The sequence below is a fragment of the Gopherus evgoodei genome, chromosome 2 (assembly GCF_007399415.2).
Source record: "Gopherus evgoodei ecotype Sinaloan lineage chromosome 2, rGopEvg1_v1.p, whole genome shotgun sequence".
Taxonomy (NCBI): Eukaryota; Metazoa; Chordata; order Testudines; family Testudinidae; genus Gopherus; species Gopherus evgoodei.
Window position 1 is genome coordinate 30308837 of NC_044323.1, and position 15767 is coordinate 30324603.

General features: G+C 43.9%; 1 protein-coding gene across 26 annotated transcripts in view; it reads right to left on the reverse strand.

Annotated features, from left to right (window-relative positions):
* Positions 1 to 505: 505 nt before the first annotated feature.
* SVIL (supervillin) overlaps positions 506 to 15767 on the reverse strand; it is a 153175-nt gene continuing 137913 nt past the window's right edge. For all 26 annotated transcript variants that reach the window (XM_030550252.1, XM_030550251.1, XM_030550240.1 and 23 more), the window contains 5 exons: positions 12706 to 12861; positions 11357 to 11500; positions 3563 to 3684; positions 2363 to 2518; positions 506 to 2208 (listed from right to left, as the gene is read on the reverse strand). In XM_030550252.1, coding sequence (XP_030406112.1) covers positions 2122 to 2208; positions 2363 to 2518; positions 3563 to 3684; positions 11357 to 11500; positions 12706 to 12861 — 665 coding nt within the window. In that variant the 3' untranslated portion in view covers positions 506 to 2121. The remainder of the gene's footprint in view (positions 2209 to 2362; positions 2519 to 3562; positions 3685 to 11356; positions 11501 to 12705; positions 12862 to 15767) is intronic.

Genomic DNA, 15767 nt, shown 5'->3' on the forward strand with positions numbered 1-15767 from the left:
ACCAACCAACCCAAAAATCTAGTGATGGTCTCCCACAGTGGGGCAAAAACAAAAAGTCAGACTATGTAGATTAGCTTTTTATTGTAGAGACAAAATGAAAACAGTAAATAAAAAAGAAAGTGAATGTGTGAATAAATAGAACTAATCCTTAATTCTAGCTTCATCCTGTCACTGCAAAGGGTGGAAGAAAAAGTGTTTTCAGGGGTTGGAAATATTGGCAGTATTTCTCCTTGGGCTATTATTTCTAACTCTTCACAGAGACCAGTAACAAAAGAAAAGATACTATCTGTAAAAATCCTCTTGTTGTAATAACTGCATATCTGTTGAATGCAACTTAACATGGCATTTATGCCAGAGATGGGGGAAAAAAAATTTAGATTTAAAAAAAAGGGGGGTGCTAATTTAAAGCTTTTCACTGATCTGCCAAAATACTTACAAAGCCTATTCTTTTTAAAGCACGTGGATAATCAAATTTTGTATGTAGGTTTGACAAAAAACATACATCCCACCACACTCGTGATCCACTTTATTTCCCTGTGGTCACAGTCAGGTCAAGAGCAGCAAATTATCAAAAATACAAAGTCACTTGGCATGGATAGGTAACAAAGGTGTTTTCCCTTTATAAGTCGAAAGGAGATTTCCAGTGGCTACAGTCTACAAGGCAAGTTTTCAGAGTTTACAGGACATAGTACTTTAAAGGTACAATGGTATTGCAAAGGTAACAGTAGCAATCCTTACAGAAATTCAAGGTCAGAGATAGCAACTACCTGAAAATAAAGATAAAGTTTCAAGCAATGAAAGAATCTGAAACCTGATTAAACAGCTGCTTGCCCAAACTAATCCAAACGGCCACGTTTTCAGTTCTACTACTTTCTTTGGGAATGAAAACACAGTTAATATTCAACACCATGTTAATTTTGTTTCAAGAGCATTACTCACCATCATTCAAATTCTTGGTAGGTTTTCAATTGGCCAAACATTTTACATCAAGTATAAAAAAGGGACAATTGAAAATAATTCAATAGTTCTATAATTGTTTCAAGAGGTAGCACTAGTTAAGACCGTTGTACAGTCTAATTTTATCTTTGTATAATCATAAATTTCTCTGCATTATCTGCCACTCTTCAATCATAACACTGTACAAATCCTCTAAATGCCTCAGGTTACAAATAGTTCAAATGTAAATACAGTATTATGGAACATTTTTATATGATAGCGTAGGTTATATGTGTAAAGAATGACTAGCCAGAGCATCACTGAGTTTATTCTGAAGCTTTTACTTTAAGCTCTTATATCACGAAAGACGTTTAATCTTTACAACATGTATTAGAAACTGAGATGTTTTTATTTCTACCGTTATAAAAGTAATATAGGAGACCGTTCTAAACCATCTTCAAAATGCAGACCAATCTCTTTTGTATATAAACTGTACACAAAAACAAGGCACTATACATTTTTGGATATTGAAATAAAAAGGTTGATTTGCATAGTTTCTAAAGAAACCTATGCCATAAATACAAATGCTTTGTTCAGTTTAGCACCTGAAGCAGCATTGAGAACAATTCATTACCTATTGCAAAGAGAAACTTTTCAGAATGCATAAAAGATATATGGGTGGTATAGCTAATTCAGTCTAAGCAACTGCCATCCAACTACCTTTCTGTATAGAGATTTTTTTTTACATGAAAGTCTTGAAAGTGAATACATATTGCATTGTTAAATACATACTTGTTCTATGTGTTTATATAAATATAAATTCTTTGTAATCCACAAACTAACAAAATAACACTTTACAAAGAGAACATCTTCAAAAAACACATGGCAAGTCCCATATATAGCCAAAGGATTGTTGCAGCAGTAGCTTGAGAAACTACTGTTTAAGTGCACAGGAGAGCAAAGTTTAAACACATTACCCTTGGAGTTGAAACAAAGATTCCAAAAAGAGTTCTCTTGCACATTTACAATATTACACAACTCAAGATCAGGCAGTATCTAAAAATTTAAGATCATCTCTAATTTCTTTTTTGAACACTAATACAGAGCAATTCATTTTGCTAATTCCAAGGTGTTGAAAGTGACGATACAGATCCCTCTGGTACTATCAGTAAGCGATAACATTACTTAGAAAAGTCCTTTTGCCTTTTTCACATTAACTTGCTTCCAAGAGGGCAGTGCATTGTACTCGTCTCTTGTCATCTCTAAGGCGGCCTGAATTTAAGACAAAAAGACACATCGCTGTTAGGAAAGTCATTTACTAAACTCAAACTGCTCACCAATTGAGTAGTGAAGCTGTCACAAGAGAGGTTTGGAATGATTCAATACATGCATGTACGCAACAATGTATTCCTCCCCTCCCCCTTACCTCAAAGTCTTCATCTGAAAGATAAATTTCAAGTTTCAGTGGATCAACTCCCTCAGGTAGAGGTCTAGCTAAAAGATCTGCTAGTGGGTACACAGTTTTGCACAGCTTGGCTAACACATCTTCTACAAGGATTATCTGATTAGAAACTTCAGCATCCTGGAGCAGAGAAAGAGAGGAATAAAAGGAAAGAGTTTAGAAACATGCAACTGAAATCAGCAATTGCGGATTTTAAATATAGCCTAATACAGAGCTGGTACCAATTCTGCCCTAGCTGGGGATGGTTAGCTGGCCCCTGTATTTTAGAAGTAGACTATGCACATTTGGTGCTAACCCAGTTCTTTGGCTGGAACAATCTGCTATTATAAAATATTTGTATTTAAGAACATGAGGGCACTTCTCTTCCCTAAAAAACCCCATTTCACCCATTTTTTTTTACTCCTGCCACCACATTTTGACTAAGGAGGATGACTTGCAGAAAACTCCTGGAGATAGCCAGTGTCCCTTCTTGGTAATAGTTTACACTTAAACACACCCTGCACCTGAAGATCTTAAAGTAGTCACATGGGCTGGAATTAACTTCATTTCCCTGAAGGGGAAACTGATGCAGTGGCCAAAAGAAATCCCTGTAGATTGGCACTTTGATATGCTAGTATGGAGATTCTGATTTGAATTATATTAAAAAAAAAAACAACATACTGCTGCTTGTTTTGTTCAGTTACACAGACTTTTCTAGGTGGGTCATCCCCACCAAAGAGTGTGCAACATTTTGTATGGAAACAGACAATATTCCAGTCCATGGCTTCAAAGAAAACAGGAGCCTACCTTGTTGGGAAACAGAGGTAGAGCTTAATCAAGGTTTTGTGCAGCTCAGAGGTGGCACGCCTATTTTATCTTACTAGTTTCTAGGTAGGATTCAATGTTAAAAGTCAAAAATATTTTTGTTCCACTTCTTAAGTCTTCAAAGAATGAAACATTTACTAGAATGTATGAAAATCTAAAACTCATTGAAAACATCTATAATGCACTTGTCAAAATTCAGCCACGTAATGATATTTATTTCTTCCAGATTCCTGAAGTTTAGGTTAATCCTCTGGAGTTTGGGACTTCCCAGCATAAAACGTGCTGGCTGTTACTAACAATAGCAAACAGAAAAATACAAGCACAGCAACAGGAAACAATTGCAATAGAAGGTTTGTTTACCATTTCTGTGATCTCAGCTATGTCTTCTCTGTGTTCCCAGCTGGGGAACATATTGGTGAACGTCAAGGGTTCAAGACCAGCATGAATTAGGTAGGATTTTGGAGGTTTCTTCACGTTTTTTCCTATAACATCCAAAATACAAAACGAGAGGTGTTATCTTGCAGGCTGTCACCCTATATTGCTGGGTAAAATTTTAGCTGGGTCCTTCATCTAGACCAGAGGTTCTCAAACTGTGGCCCGTGAGCTCCATTCAGGTGGTCCGTGGATAGTTCCCTCTGAAGTGCATGCCTGGGCGGCTTCACACAAGAAAATGAAGGGCCACACACCTAGTTAGTGAGGCCACCACCTCACCTTGTATGTGTGTTTTCTCCAGGGTCCAGGCACCTAATTAGTTTAGAATTTGGGACGTGCAGAGATGCAGCGGCCAGGGAAAGAGGTGATTTTCTCCAACCCCAGGGCTGCGCTGCCGGAGAGAGACCCCCTTCCTTCCCAGCTCGGGGGCTGCCGCAACACATCTATCGCATTAGAAAGGTAAGGCTACTGATATTAAAATATGAGCTGTGAGATTTTATTTGTAGAACAAAAAACATTAATTATAATAAAAAAATTTTTATACAGCACTTTTATCCAAAGCGCTTTGCAATAGTTAGCTAACATTTGGACACATCAAGTGGTCCGCTGAGACTCTCAGCAATTTTCAAGTGATCCGCGAAAACAAAAGTTTGAGAAGCACTGATCTAGACCAGCGTTTCTCAGATGCGGCCACCATGGGGCTTCTTTTGCTGCCACAGCCTCCTGGGCTGTGATGGGGGCGGGGTGGGGGAGAGAAAAACACAAAGCAGCAGCCCCTCCTCCAAGGCCGTCAGTGTTGGTTGGGTGATGCCCCCCTTTGGAGACACAAAAGCTGGAGGAACAGGCAGCCAGTGAGTTCCCCACCTTCTCGGGGGCGGCTAGCCACGGGGCTTCAGGCTCCATTCCCTGGCCACACAGTGATGGGCTCTGGCCCCCAAGCTCACCACCCCTCATCGCTCTGGCCCCCACTGCCTCTGTACCCACCTCCTCAGGGCTTAATTTGTCCCCAGGCTTGCTGGGACTGAGTGAGTCTGTTGTGACTAATGATTTGGACATGCATATGTGCATTTTCCCCCCCTACAGTTAATTCAGTATTTTAGGAAAAATTGTCAGAGTGGCCACCAGCAAGAGTTGGTGTCCACACTCTGAGGCCACCAAAAAATGTTTTGTGAGAACCCCTGATCTAGACTGTGCTAAACAAACTTTCTTTTGCACATCAGAGCAACTTTAAAAGGTGTATTTTTCAATATTCTAAAAGTGTGCCTATCACGTCATCTCCAGGAATATGTACAATCCAAATATGTAGCTTACTACTGAAAAAGAACAAAACAAAATGGACTCCTCTCATAACATGCACAAAATAAGCCTTCCCTATCTCCCCATGCCCGATCCACGACCCTGCAAAAAAGCCTGAGTGGAAAGATGAATTTTGCATAATGTTCTGAGGATACCAAAAGAAGGGAATTCCAGAAAAGAGTGTCCTGCATTGAAAATGTCAGCAGCACGCAAAATTCAAGTTTGGAGACCCCGGTGAGAACATCTCAGCTGCCCACCATGTCACTACAGTATGTGGGGAATGCAAGGTGGTAATGGTGGTTAGAAGCTAAACCATACAGACCTTTAGAAAGCAATACAAACACCTGGAATTGTACCTAGAAGTGAATGGGAAATCAGTGCAGTCTATGCAGCACTTATAATATGCTCCCTACGGCCAGCTGGACCCTTGCAATTTGCTGCAGTTGGCACTTACAAAGGATCTTCAAAGGATGCCCTGCACTCCACACAGAACACTGCAATAATCCCATCTGGAGATCAGAAAGACATGCCCATAGATAACGACTGCAGCTATTACACCAAGCGCAGACGGAAAAAGGCACTCTTGGCCAGCTCAATTCATAGCAATAAGGGACCCCCGAGTGCTCCTACATGGTGAAGACTCCTGAAGAAGGATGGACAAACATCCTTAAAATGGAGACAGGCATAATTTCTCCAAACAGCCTCATCCCACCTTGTCTGGAGCCTCATCCAGCTCACTCTGCCCCAAGTCCCTATCTCAGGTAGGCACCGAGAAAGATGATGACAACAAGGCAACTCATGGGTTAGATTAAATGAAGACAAAGCAGCTTGTCATTGGCATAAACCACCTTGCCGTCTCCCCTAGCAGCCTCCCATACACAGAGTATGAGGAATGAGAACAGAACCTTGCAAAATCTCACACTTGAGCTATTACCAAGCATTCTAGGATCTCAAAGGACAAACAAGGGACAAAGAAAGGACAATCAAGAGTGATCCTGTCTATTGCACTCACTGTCTGGACTTGAAACTGTGTGCGGTTCATGGTAATAAAAGCAGCAGGCAGATCTAGAAGAGTCAGCATGGATACCTAATCACCATCTGTTACTAGAAAGTCAGTCATGGAAACTACACACTACAGCTACACATAAACCAGACAGACAGGGATCAATGAAATCTGAGAGACCAGACACTGCCAGAGTTGTCTTCACCACAATGACCCAAGAACCACCGAATGCCAACTGACAAGGGAGAGCAGAGGGGTTGCAGAAATCTCGTAAGTTTGGTGCGTACATTCTAGTCTACCAAAGAATGCCATGGGAGTTCTCAAACGAAATCCACTGTCAGCTGGGTCATTAATATTGTTGTGAATTCCACATATAGATACAATGTAAGGAGTTTTGTATATATACCAAAAATGTGGTTTTCATGTCTTGTATCAAGGCATTAAGCAACAGCAAAGGTGCAAAACAGGTTTTCCTCCAGACAGGAGGGAAAGTGAGCAATGGCACTCTCTGTTGGGATGTAAATCAAGCATTGTAAGCTAACACAATGGATGCCCATCTACACATGAAGTCAAACCTTAAGGAAGAGATGTGAAGTCAACAGGGAAGGCGTGCACAGGAAAAAAAAAAACAATCCACAGGGAGGAGTAGAGAGGGGTTTCGCTGGCTAAGAGTAAAGAAAATGACCTTTGAGGGTATATCTAGGAGGCAAGTAAGACATAACCTCACCCTGCACCTAGGAAGTAAACGGACAGTGCGTTTGCATTCATAAAAACGGGCTCTCAAGCAGCCTTGGTAGAAAACGCTGCAGAGGACTTCGGGTCAGATAAACTTCTTTAGCCGGGTTAACTTGTTGGTTAAGCTAGCATGTTATGATTTTATTTCATATGTAACCATTTGTTTCCAACATTCCTACTCACTATCATTTGAATCTTTGATGATAAACTTATCCTTGTTTACATTATAAATATATCCAAGTGTGCTGTTAAGCAAAATGCTAATTCTGAGTTGACTCTTACAAGTTGGTGTGTTCTATTTGGGAACCTGGCAGTTCTGTGAGAAGCCAGCATGAGGGGCTGGATATCACAGGGGAACGCTTCAAAAGGACTCCGAGACTGGGATGCACCTACTGTGACACTGCAAGGCAAAGCTAGGGCGGGCATAGCCCAGGTGATTGTGTTTGGGTGGGTAACAGGCTGGTGGTTTTAGGAAGCTGACACCCAAATAGGCACAAGGAAGACTCTCTCCTCACACCAGAGGCAGAGGGTAACAAGGTGACTCACAGTCCTGGGTACCCAGAGAACCATCACAACCACTTTCTCAGTAACTCTGCAAACTGTGAGCAGTCCATGTTTTGTTTGAGGTCAAACATTTGGTAGCAAACAGATTAGAAATAATTTAGTCGCACGAAACAGACTAATTTACAGAGCTTTAATCTCAAGTATCCCAATGAACAAATTAGCAACAAATCAGAATCCTTCAACTACACAATTTAGACAAGGGATTTATCATCTGAATCCTCCTGTTCCACAATTGCATTGTGGAAACTGCTTGAATTTGCCATATAATACTATGACAGTGATTTGAAACTCTGCAATTTGCAAAATTTGTCAACCTAGTCTACACAATAAGGAACACTAGTGATACTAGTGGTGGAATATAGGAAGGGTTGCTTGTGACAGATAATGCTCTAATATCGGCGTAGCCATCTGGTGGGCCAATTTAATTTTTGAGTGGAGAAACATTTTCATCATTTCAGTTAATGATGTGAACTATGCCCTCTACTCAAGCTGGTTTGCCTTTCTTATGCAAGAATCCGAACTGCAACACACACACTCTCTCCCTATGCGGGAGCTCAGTGCTCCAAAGCAGTCTGCTGATTTAGCAGACAAAACTTCAGAAAGTTTCAAGAAAATCTGACAGGTTAGATAAAGAGATTTGTGCACAAAAGAAGCAACAAGTGCTGCTAGGAATATTCAAGCTGTTATCCAAGGATACAAACCAAAGTATAATCTTGTAGTTTGAATGCTGGCTGTAAGCCAAACAAAAGTAATAAAACACACTTATATTCTTCTGATTACGCACTTAACTAGATCCCTTCTTGCTATTCTCTTACTTTTAGGATAACTGCAGTATTTATATTTCTTGCTATTTAATTGTGCCATCTTATTAGGGCAATGAAAAACCAGCACTAGCTAACCCATGGAAGATTAATTCCTGTAAAGTTTTCAGCATATCTGACAGGAGAATCACTCAACTCACAGGCCCAAGAAGCTAAGAAACCAGTAGAACATCATAGCCAAATGGTATCTACTCCCACTGACACTGTGGCCACAAACCTAGCTCCTCCTCTTTCACAGCAATTGAAATCATCCTGGGATTCAGATTGATTTTGGAAGGGGAAGTGCATTGGTAAAATATTAAGACTTTGATGGTGGAAAAACTTGCTACATCAACAGCACAAATAGCTCTTTCCGCACCTGGAAATGGAGCAAAGGGAGCTTTCAACTCCAAAGCCACCGCAGCTGAAAAATCACAGCCAGCAGAGTACTTAGCAAAGCAATTAATCAGTTTGTGACACATAATCCCAAGGGCAGACCACCGAGGAGCTCTCATCCTACTTTGCATTAAAATATGAGGGAACAGAGAGGCAGAAAATCCAAACCACTGCAGACAGCATTCGCCACCCTGCTACCATTACAGTCACTAAAATTCAAGGAGTCCTGAGGCACATTCAAGTTACAACCTGCCCCCTGCTCTTTGATGAAAGCTAGGAGGAAAAAAGTTTCCATTAACAGGATGCTGTATTGTCTAGCAGCTGGAGCACTGTTCTGTGTCTCAGGAGAACTGGATTCTATTCAAGGCTCTTCCATTGGCCTGCTGGGTGACCTGGGCACTGCACCTCTATGCCTCATCTGTAAAAAGGGGATAATGATACTGACCTCCTTAGTCAAGTGCTCTGAGATCTACTTAAGGAAAAAATGATGTAAGAGTTAGGTGATATTGTCACCAATATATCCTTCAGAGTCTCAGAACTGCAATAGCCTGCCCAGTCCTCAAAAAAACAGCATGTGGTGCACAAGGGCCTTTCCAACTACTGCTCCACCTTTAACCTCTAATTCCTACTCCAACTGGAAACAACTCGAGGCCAACACATGAAAAAATCTGCCAACATCTTGGATGTACATCAGAATTCTGCACAAAGAGTGCTCCAGTGGCACAGGAAGAGGACCTCTGCATAGCAATTGTCATAACCTAGTCCCAGATTTGGACCTTAGCGTCCAAAATATGGGGGTTAGCATGAAAACCTCCAAGCTTAGTTACCAGCTTGGACCTGGTACTGCTGCCACCACCCAAAAAATTAGAGTGTTTTGGGGCACTCTGGTCCCCCCGAAAACCTTCCCTGGGGACCCCAAGACCCAAACCCTTGAGTCTCACAACAAAGGGAAAGAAATCTTTTCCCTTCCCCCCTCCAGGTGCTCCTGGAGAGATACACAGAAGCAACCTCCGTGAATCTAAGCAGAGGGACTCCACCCTCCCCGTTTCCAGTCCTGGAGAACAGAATTACCTCCCTCTTCACCCAGAGGGAATGCAAAATCAAGCTAGTAAATCTAACACACACAGAGTTCCCTCTGACTTCTTCCTCCCACCAATTCCCTGGTGAGTACAGACTCAATTCCCTGGAATTTCCCACTAAAGAAAAACTCCAACAGGTCTTAAAAAGAAAGCTTTATATAAAAAGAAAGAAAAATACATAAAAATGGTCTCTCTGTATTAAGGTGACAAATACAGGGTCAATTGCTTAAAAGAATATTGAATAAACAGCCTTATTCAAACAGAATACAATTTAAAACACTCCAGCAACTATATTCATGTAAATACAAAAAAAACATATAAATCCTATCTGATCTTTTTGTACTTACAACTGGGAAACAGAAGATTAGAAAGCAGGAAATAGAAATCACTCCTCATCTGAGAGAGCATACAGGCAGACAGACAAAGAACTCAGACACACAATTCCCTCCACCCAGAGTTGAAAAAAATCCTGTTTCCTGATTGGTCCTCTGGTCAGGTGGTTCAGATTACTTCTTTCCAGGTGAAAGAGACGTTAACCCTTAGCCATCTGTTTATGACAGCAATGGATACACATCATGTTTCAAAGCTCAGCTTTTCGGTAACTTTCCACACTCAGCCAAAAGGTGTTACTGATCCATTTGGGTGACACAACAGGAGTAGATGGCACAGTAGCGTAATGACAATCATTCCTCTCCAACCCGAACCCAGAGAGCAGAGATCAGTCACTGACACCTTCTTCCCCAAGGGCCCACACACGTGGAGTCCAACATTTACTCCTCCTGCCTCTCCAGCTCTTTCACATATGAGATAGACCACTGGTGAAGCTGGAAGGTGCCACTGACACAGATCCCAACAATATTTGAGTTGTACAGTTCATTTACCACAGCTGAAACCAATGCCACTGAGGATGTCACAATACCACTAGAGATCAGCTCTTTAGTTGTATCTGGGAAGGGTCGGCTCAAACCAAATTGGGATGATGCTGGTCAGATGGAGGAAATGCTCTGAAATAACAGCTGAGTCAATGTGCTCTTCTTCCAATGAACATCTCCCACACCCTTTCATCATCCAACCCCTATTTGTCAGAGAGGTGAGATGCCTCAGGGTCCTTTTCTTCTTATCTCCGAGCCTGAATCTTCTTCTGTCCTCTGCTTCCAAGGAAACTCCATCTCTTCATCCAAGATCAGAATCCAGCCACTGCAGTCCACGCATTCATCAGTTCAAGCTTGGATCGCTGTATGTGGGGCGATATATGGTAGCAGTGCAGAAGCTCTAACCTGTGCAGATCATATCTGGTTGTCTACTTTGTGAGGCAGGCTACTGTGAGCACATCACCCCATGCTTTGCTCCCTACACGAGCTCCCAGTCAGCTTCCAGCTTGTCAGTTTAAAGCCTTGTTCCTGATTTTCAAAGCCATCAACAAATCAGAACCCAGTTACATCAGCAATTGCATCTCCAACCATTCCTTTGGGACAATACACTTTACAAAACCCAGGACGAAGCACATTAGAGCTGGAGCCACAGCATTCAGCATTAAAGGGGGTCTGTAATAGCATGAATTTCCAGAGATCAGACTAATCCACCATCTGCCCACTTTCCTCTTTGAGAAAGTACAGTTACATTACAAGCAAGATGATTTAACTATAATAAAACATTGCTTCCCAACAGAGGCCTCTAATCCTGATGGAAGGATTGGGGGAAAGAATAGACAAATTCCTTGAAGTTTACTAGGGACCTCACAGTGCCGATTTATTTTACCTGGGGAGCCCTTAAATACTGTGGTGAGCGTTACTACAGAAACCTTAAAATAGTGAGGATCAACACTGGCACAGAGTTGCTTTCTTATTACCTTTGCAGTATTGGAGTACTGTCTCCATGGCACATTTCCTGTCTGTAGCCCATCGGATTCGAGCTGATCCAGTTATTTTGTTTTCTACAGGCCACCAGCCTTGCCAAAGATACACTTCATGGTGATTGTCAACAAGGAAGAGTGCTATACAGCCAAAGAAGATCCAAAAATACCAGAGATTTAGTCAGTACATGTTTTACTAGGTTTCTCTGTAAGATAAACGGCATAGCCTTGACTAAAATCAGCCTATTTTGGTTGAACAAATGAGACTCATCCCAGAGTCCATCAATGTAATTTGTTATCCAACCATAGAGATTTCTGTAAACCCAAGAAGCAAGGGGCTGAGCTCTGGTTCCCCACAGGAAATAGTGTGTTTTCTTTAGTAACAGTTTGTGTATAAATACCTTTAATTGGTTTTAAGTATCTGTAAAGTGGAAATTTCAATCTTTTGTTGCTAAAGGTTGAACCCTTCCTGGTTTTACACACACTAAAGCACTACTGCTATTAATTAAACCTGAATTATTATCATGCTTTACTCCTAGGGGAATTCTGTGCCACTGCACAATGCGGCATTTGTGCACAATTAATGTTCTGTACAGAATTTCCTTTTTCTCTTCAGAGCTGATGCTGCAGAACTGCTGGCTGCCACTAGGGACTGCTAGACCAGGCAGAGCCCAGCTTCCCAGCTTGCAAATACAGGACACTGCTGGGGCAGAGAGGGAGCTGGAGAGTTCCAGACAGCTGCAGGTGGGCACTGGGGAGAGGAGGTGCGGGTGTCTGGGCTGGGAGGTGCACTGAGACTTGACTCTGGGTGGGAGGGATATGGGTGTCTGACTTGCGGGGGCCCCACAGCTGGGTGCAGGAGGGGAGAGGGCATAGCAGTCTGGTCCTGTAACTGGGCTTTGTGAGGGAGGATGCAGAGTAACAGGAACTGGGTTGTCATAGGGATTTCTTTAAACTTTCTACTCCTGGGGGAATCTAGTGCTCAGAGGTACTTTGAAATAAATCACCAAAATAAAAAACTGGTGTGATCATACAATGTTATTTTGACAAAATATGAAGAATTTTAACATATTGTGCGCAGAATTTTTAGGTGCAGAATTCCCCCAGGAGTTATGCTTACTGCATCCCAGTGCAAAGCAGCATGGGACTATGCCTTTTCCCTCCCTACTTGCTTGTTGCATTAATACTTTTGTAGGTCACCATTGTTCAATAACTCTTGTCAGTATGTTTCTCCACTTACATGTTAGACTAACTTTATACTAGGGGTCTCTGTATTTGGGACACTTATTCCTGGATATCGTAGCTGGGATCAGTGCAGTATTTACATCAATAGTCTGCTTCTGTACCTGGCTGTGGGGCAGTGTAGAGATCCTCCTGCAGGAATGGCATGGAATTGACAACAGTGGGATCTCTTGCAGGATATATATATTCAGTGGCTGAGAAGTCTCCTGATGAACTGCTGAGGATGAACAGGCGGGGGGTGAAATTAAACTTTCCAGGATCTAATAGAGCAAAAAACAAAAATGTCTAGTACAACAGGACAAAGTTAATTTGAAAAGCTGCATTTACACTTGCTATATTACACTTTGGCTTTTGAATAATCAGGAAAAGAGACTGGCGATGGCTGGGATAGAAAGCATTTTAGCTTTAGCCACCATTTTGAATCCAACCCTGGCTAGCAGTGACCAGCCATTTCAGCTATGTCCACACTACAGTTAGACTCCCACCAGCTGAGTGGTACTCATGAGGTTCGGGGGAAGGGGCTACTTAATTGGGGTGTAAATGTTCAGGCTCAGGCTGCAGTCTGAGCCTTGGGCCCTCCCATCTTACAGGGTCCTAGAGCCCAAAAGGCTACGCTGCAATTAAACTGCCCTGCAAGCCCCAGTCAGCTAGCATGGGCCAGCCATGGGTTTTTAATTGCAGTTTAGACATACCCTTGGTGGCTGACTGTTCTGTGGCTTTGTGAGACAGACTAAAAGACAGTTACTCACCTTTGTAACTGTTGTTCTTAGAGATATGTTGCTAATATCCATTCCAATTAGGTGTGCATGCGCTGCGTGCACGTTCGTCTGAAGATTTTTACCCTAGCAACACCCGGTGGGTCGGTTGGGTCGCCCCCAAGAGTGGCGCCGCCATGGTGCCGGATATATACCCCTGCCGACCCAACGGCCCTTTAGTTCCTTCTTGCCGGCTACTCCGACAGAGGGGAAGGAGGGTGGGTTTGGAATGGATCTGAGCAACACATCTCAAAGAACAACAGTTACAAAGGTGAGTAACTGTCGATTCTTCTTGGCGTGCTTGCTCATTTCGATTCCAGTTAGGTGACTCCCAAGCCTTACCTAGGTGGTGGAGTCGGAGTGAGATGTTGCAGAATGCAGAACTGCTGATCCAAATGCCGCGTCATCTCTGGACTGTTGAACCAGAGCGTAATGTGAGGCAAAGGTGTGGATCGAGGACCAGGTAGCTGTGCGACATATCTCCTGGATGGGTACATGAGCCAGGAAGGCAACAGATGTAGCCTGAGCCCTGGTAGAATGTGCGGTGAGATGCCTCAAGGGAACATGAGTCAAGTCATAACAAGAACGGATGCACGCCGTCACCCAAGATGAGATCCTCTGGGAGGAGACAGGTAGGCCCTTCATTCGGTCTGCCCCTGCAGTGAAGAGTTGGGGTGTTTTACGAAAGGGTTTTGTCCGCTCGATATAAAATGCGAGCACTCTACGGACATCAAGGTCGTGCAATTGTTGTTCCCGTCGTGATGAGTGTGGCTTCGGGAAGAAGACCGGAAGGAAGATATCCTGGTTGATATGAAAGGCCGATACCACTTTAGGGAGGAAAGCCGGGTGTGGTCACAACTGTACCTTGTCCTTGTGAAACACAGTATACAGTGGGTCCACAGTGAGAGCCCTAAGCTCGGAGACTCGTCTGGCCGATGTAATGGCTACGAGGAAAGCTGTCTTCCAGGACAGGTATAGTAGCGAGCAGGTTGCTAACGGCTCGAAAGGGGCAGACGTAAGTTTGGTTAGAACCAGGTTGAGGTCCCAGGTTGGGGCGGGACGGCGTACTTGGGGGTATAGGCGGTCCAAACCCTTGAGGAACCTAGAAACCATAGGGTGTGAGAACACGGAGCGGCCACTTTCCCCTGGGTGGAAGGTAGAGATGGCCGCCAAGTGCACTCTCAACCATGATACTGCTAGGCCCTGTTGTTTGAGAGACCAGAGGTAGTCCAAGATGGTGGGGATCGAGACCTCGGTGGGAGTAACATTATGCATTTCACACCAGCAGGAGAAACACTTCCGCTTGGCTAGATACATTGACCAAGTGGAAGGTTTCCTGCTACCCAGGAGTACTTGTTGTACTGAGGCAGAGCAACATAACTTGGACTGGCTTAACCACGCATCAGCCATGCTGTGAGGTGAAGGGACTGCAGGTCTGGGTGGTGAAGTCTGCCGTGGTCCTGAGTTATGAGATCTGGGAGAAGAGGCAGGGTAATTGGGTTGGTTATCGACAGGTCGAGCAGCATGGTGTACCAGTGCTGCCTGGGCCACACTAGAGCGATCATGATCAAGCGAGCTCTGCCCCTGCGGAGCTTTATCAGGACCCTGTGATCCAGCGGGAATGGTGGAAAGGCGTAAAGCAGTTGGCTCATCCACGGCATCAGGAAAGCGTCCGAGATCGAGCCCGGGGAGAGGCCTTGGAAGGAGCAGAACATCTGGCATTTCCTGTTCTCGCAGGAAGCGAAGAGGTCTATATGGGGAAAGCCCCACTTCCAGAAAACAGAATGAATAACGTCCGGACGAATCAACCACTTGTAAGACAGGAAGGATCTGCTGAGTCGATCCGCCAGCGTGTTCTGAACCCCTGGGAGGAAAGACACTACCAGGACTATCGAGTGGGCTAAACAGAAGTCCCAGAGCTGGATGGCTTCCTGACAAAGGGGGAGGACCGTGTCCCTCCCTGCTTGTTTATGTAATACATGGCCGTTGGGTTGTCTGTGAACACTGAGACACAATGGCCTTGCAAATGCTGTTGAAACGCCCAGCAGGCAAGGCGGACTGCTCTCAGCTCTCGGACATTGATGTGCAAGGCCAGCTCCTGAGATGACCAAAGGCCTTGAGTGCGAAGATGGCCGAGGTGAGCACCCCAGCGGAGAGATGACGCGTCCGTCATCAGGGACATAGAAGGCTGAGGCGGATGGAACGGCATCCCTGCACACACCAGGGAGGGCGCCAACCACCAGTCGAGGGAGCCTAGGATGCCCGGGGGAATCATGACTATCATGTCTATGGTGTCTCTGCCAGAGTGGTATACCGAGGTGAGCCAAGATTGGAGGGGACGGAGGCGTAGCCTGGTGTGTTTGGTCACGAACGTGCAGGCAGCCATGTGACCCAGGAGACCGAGACAAGTG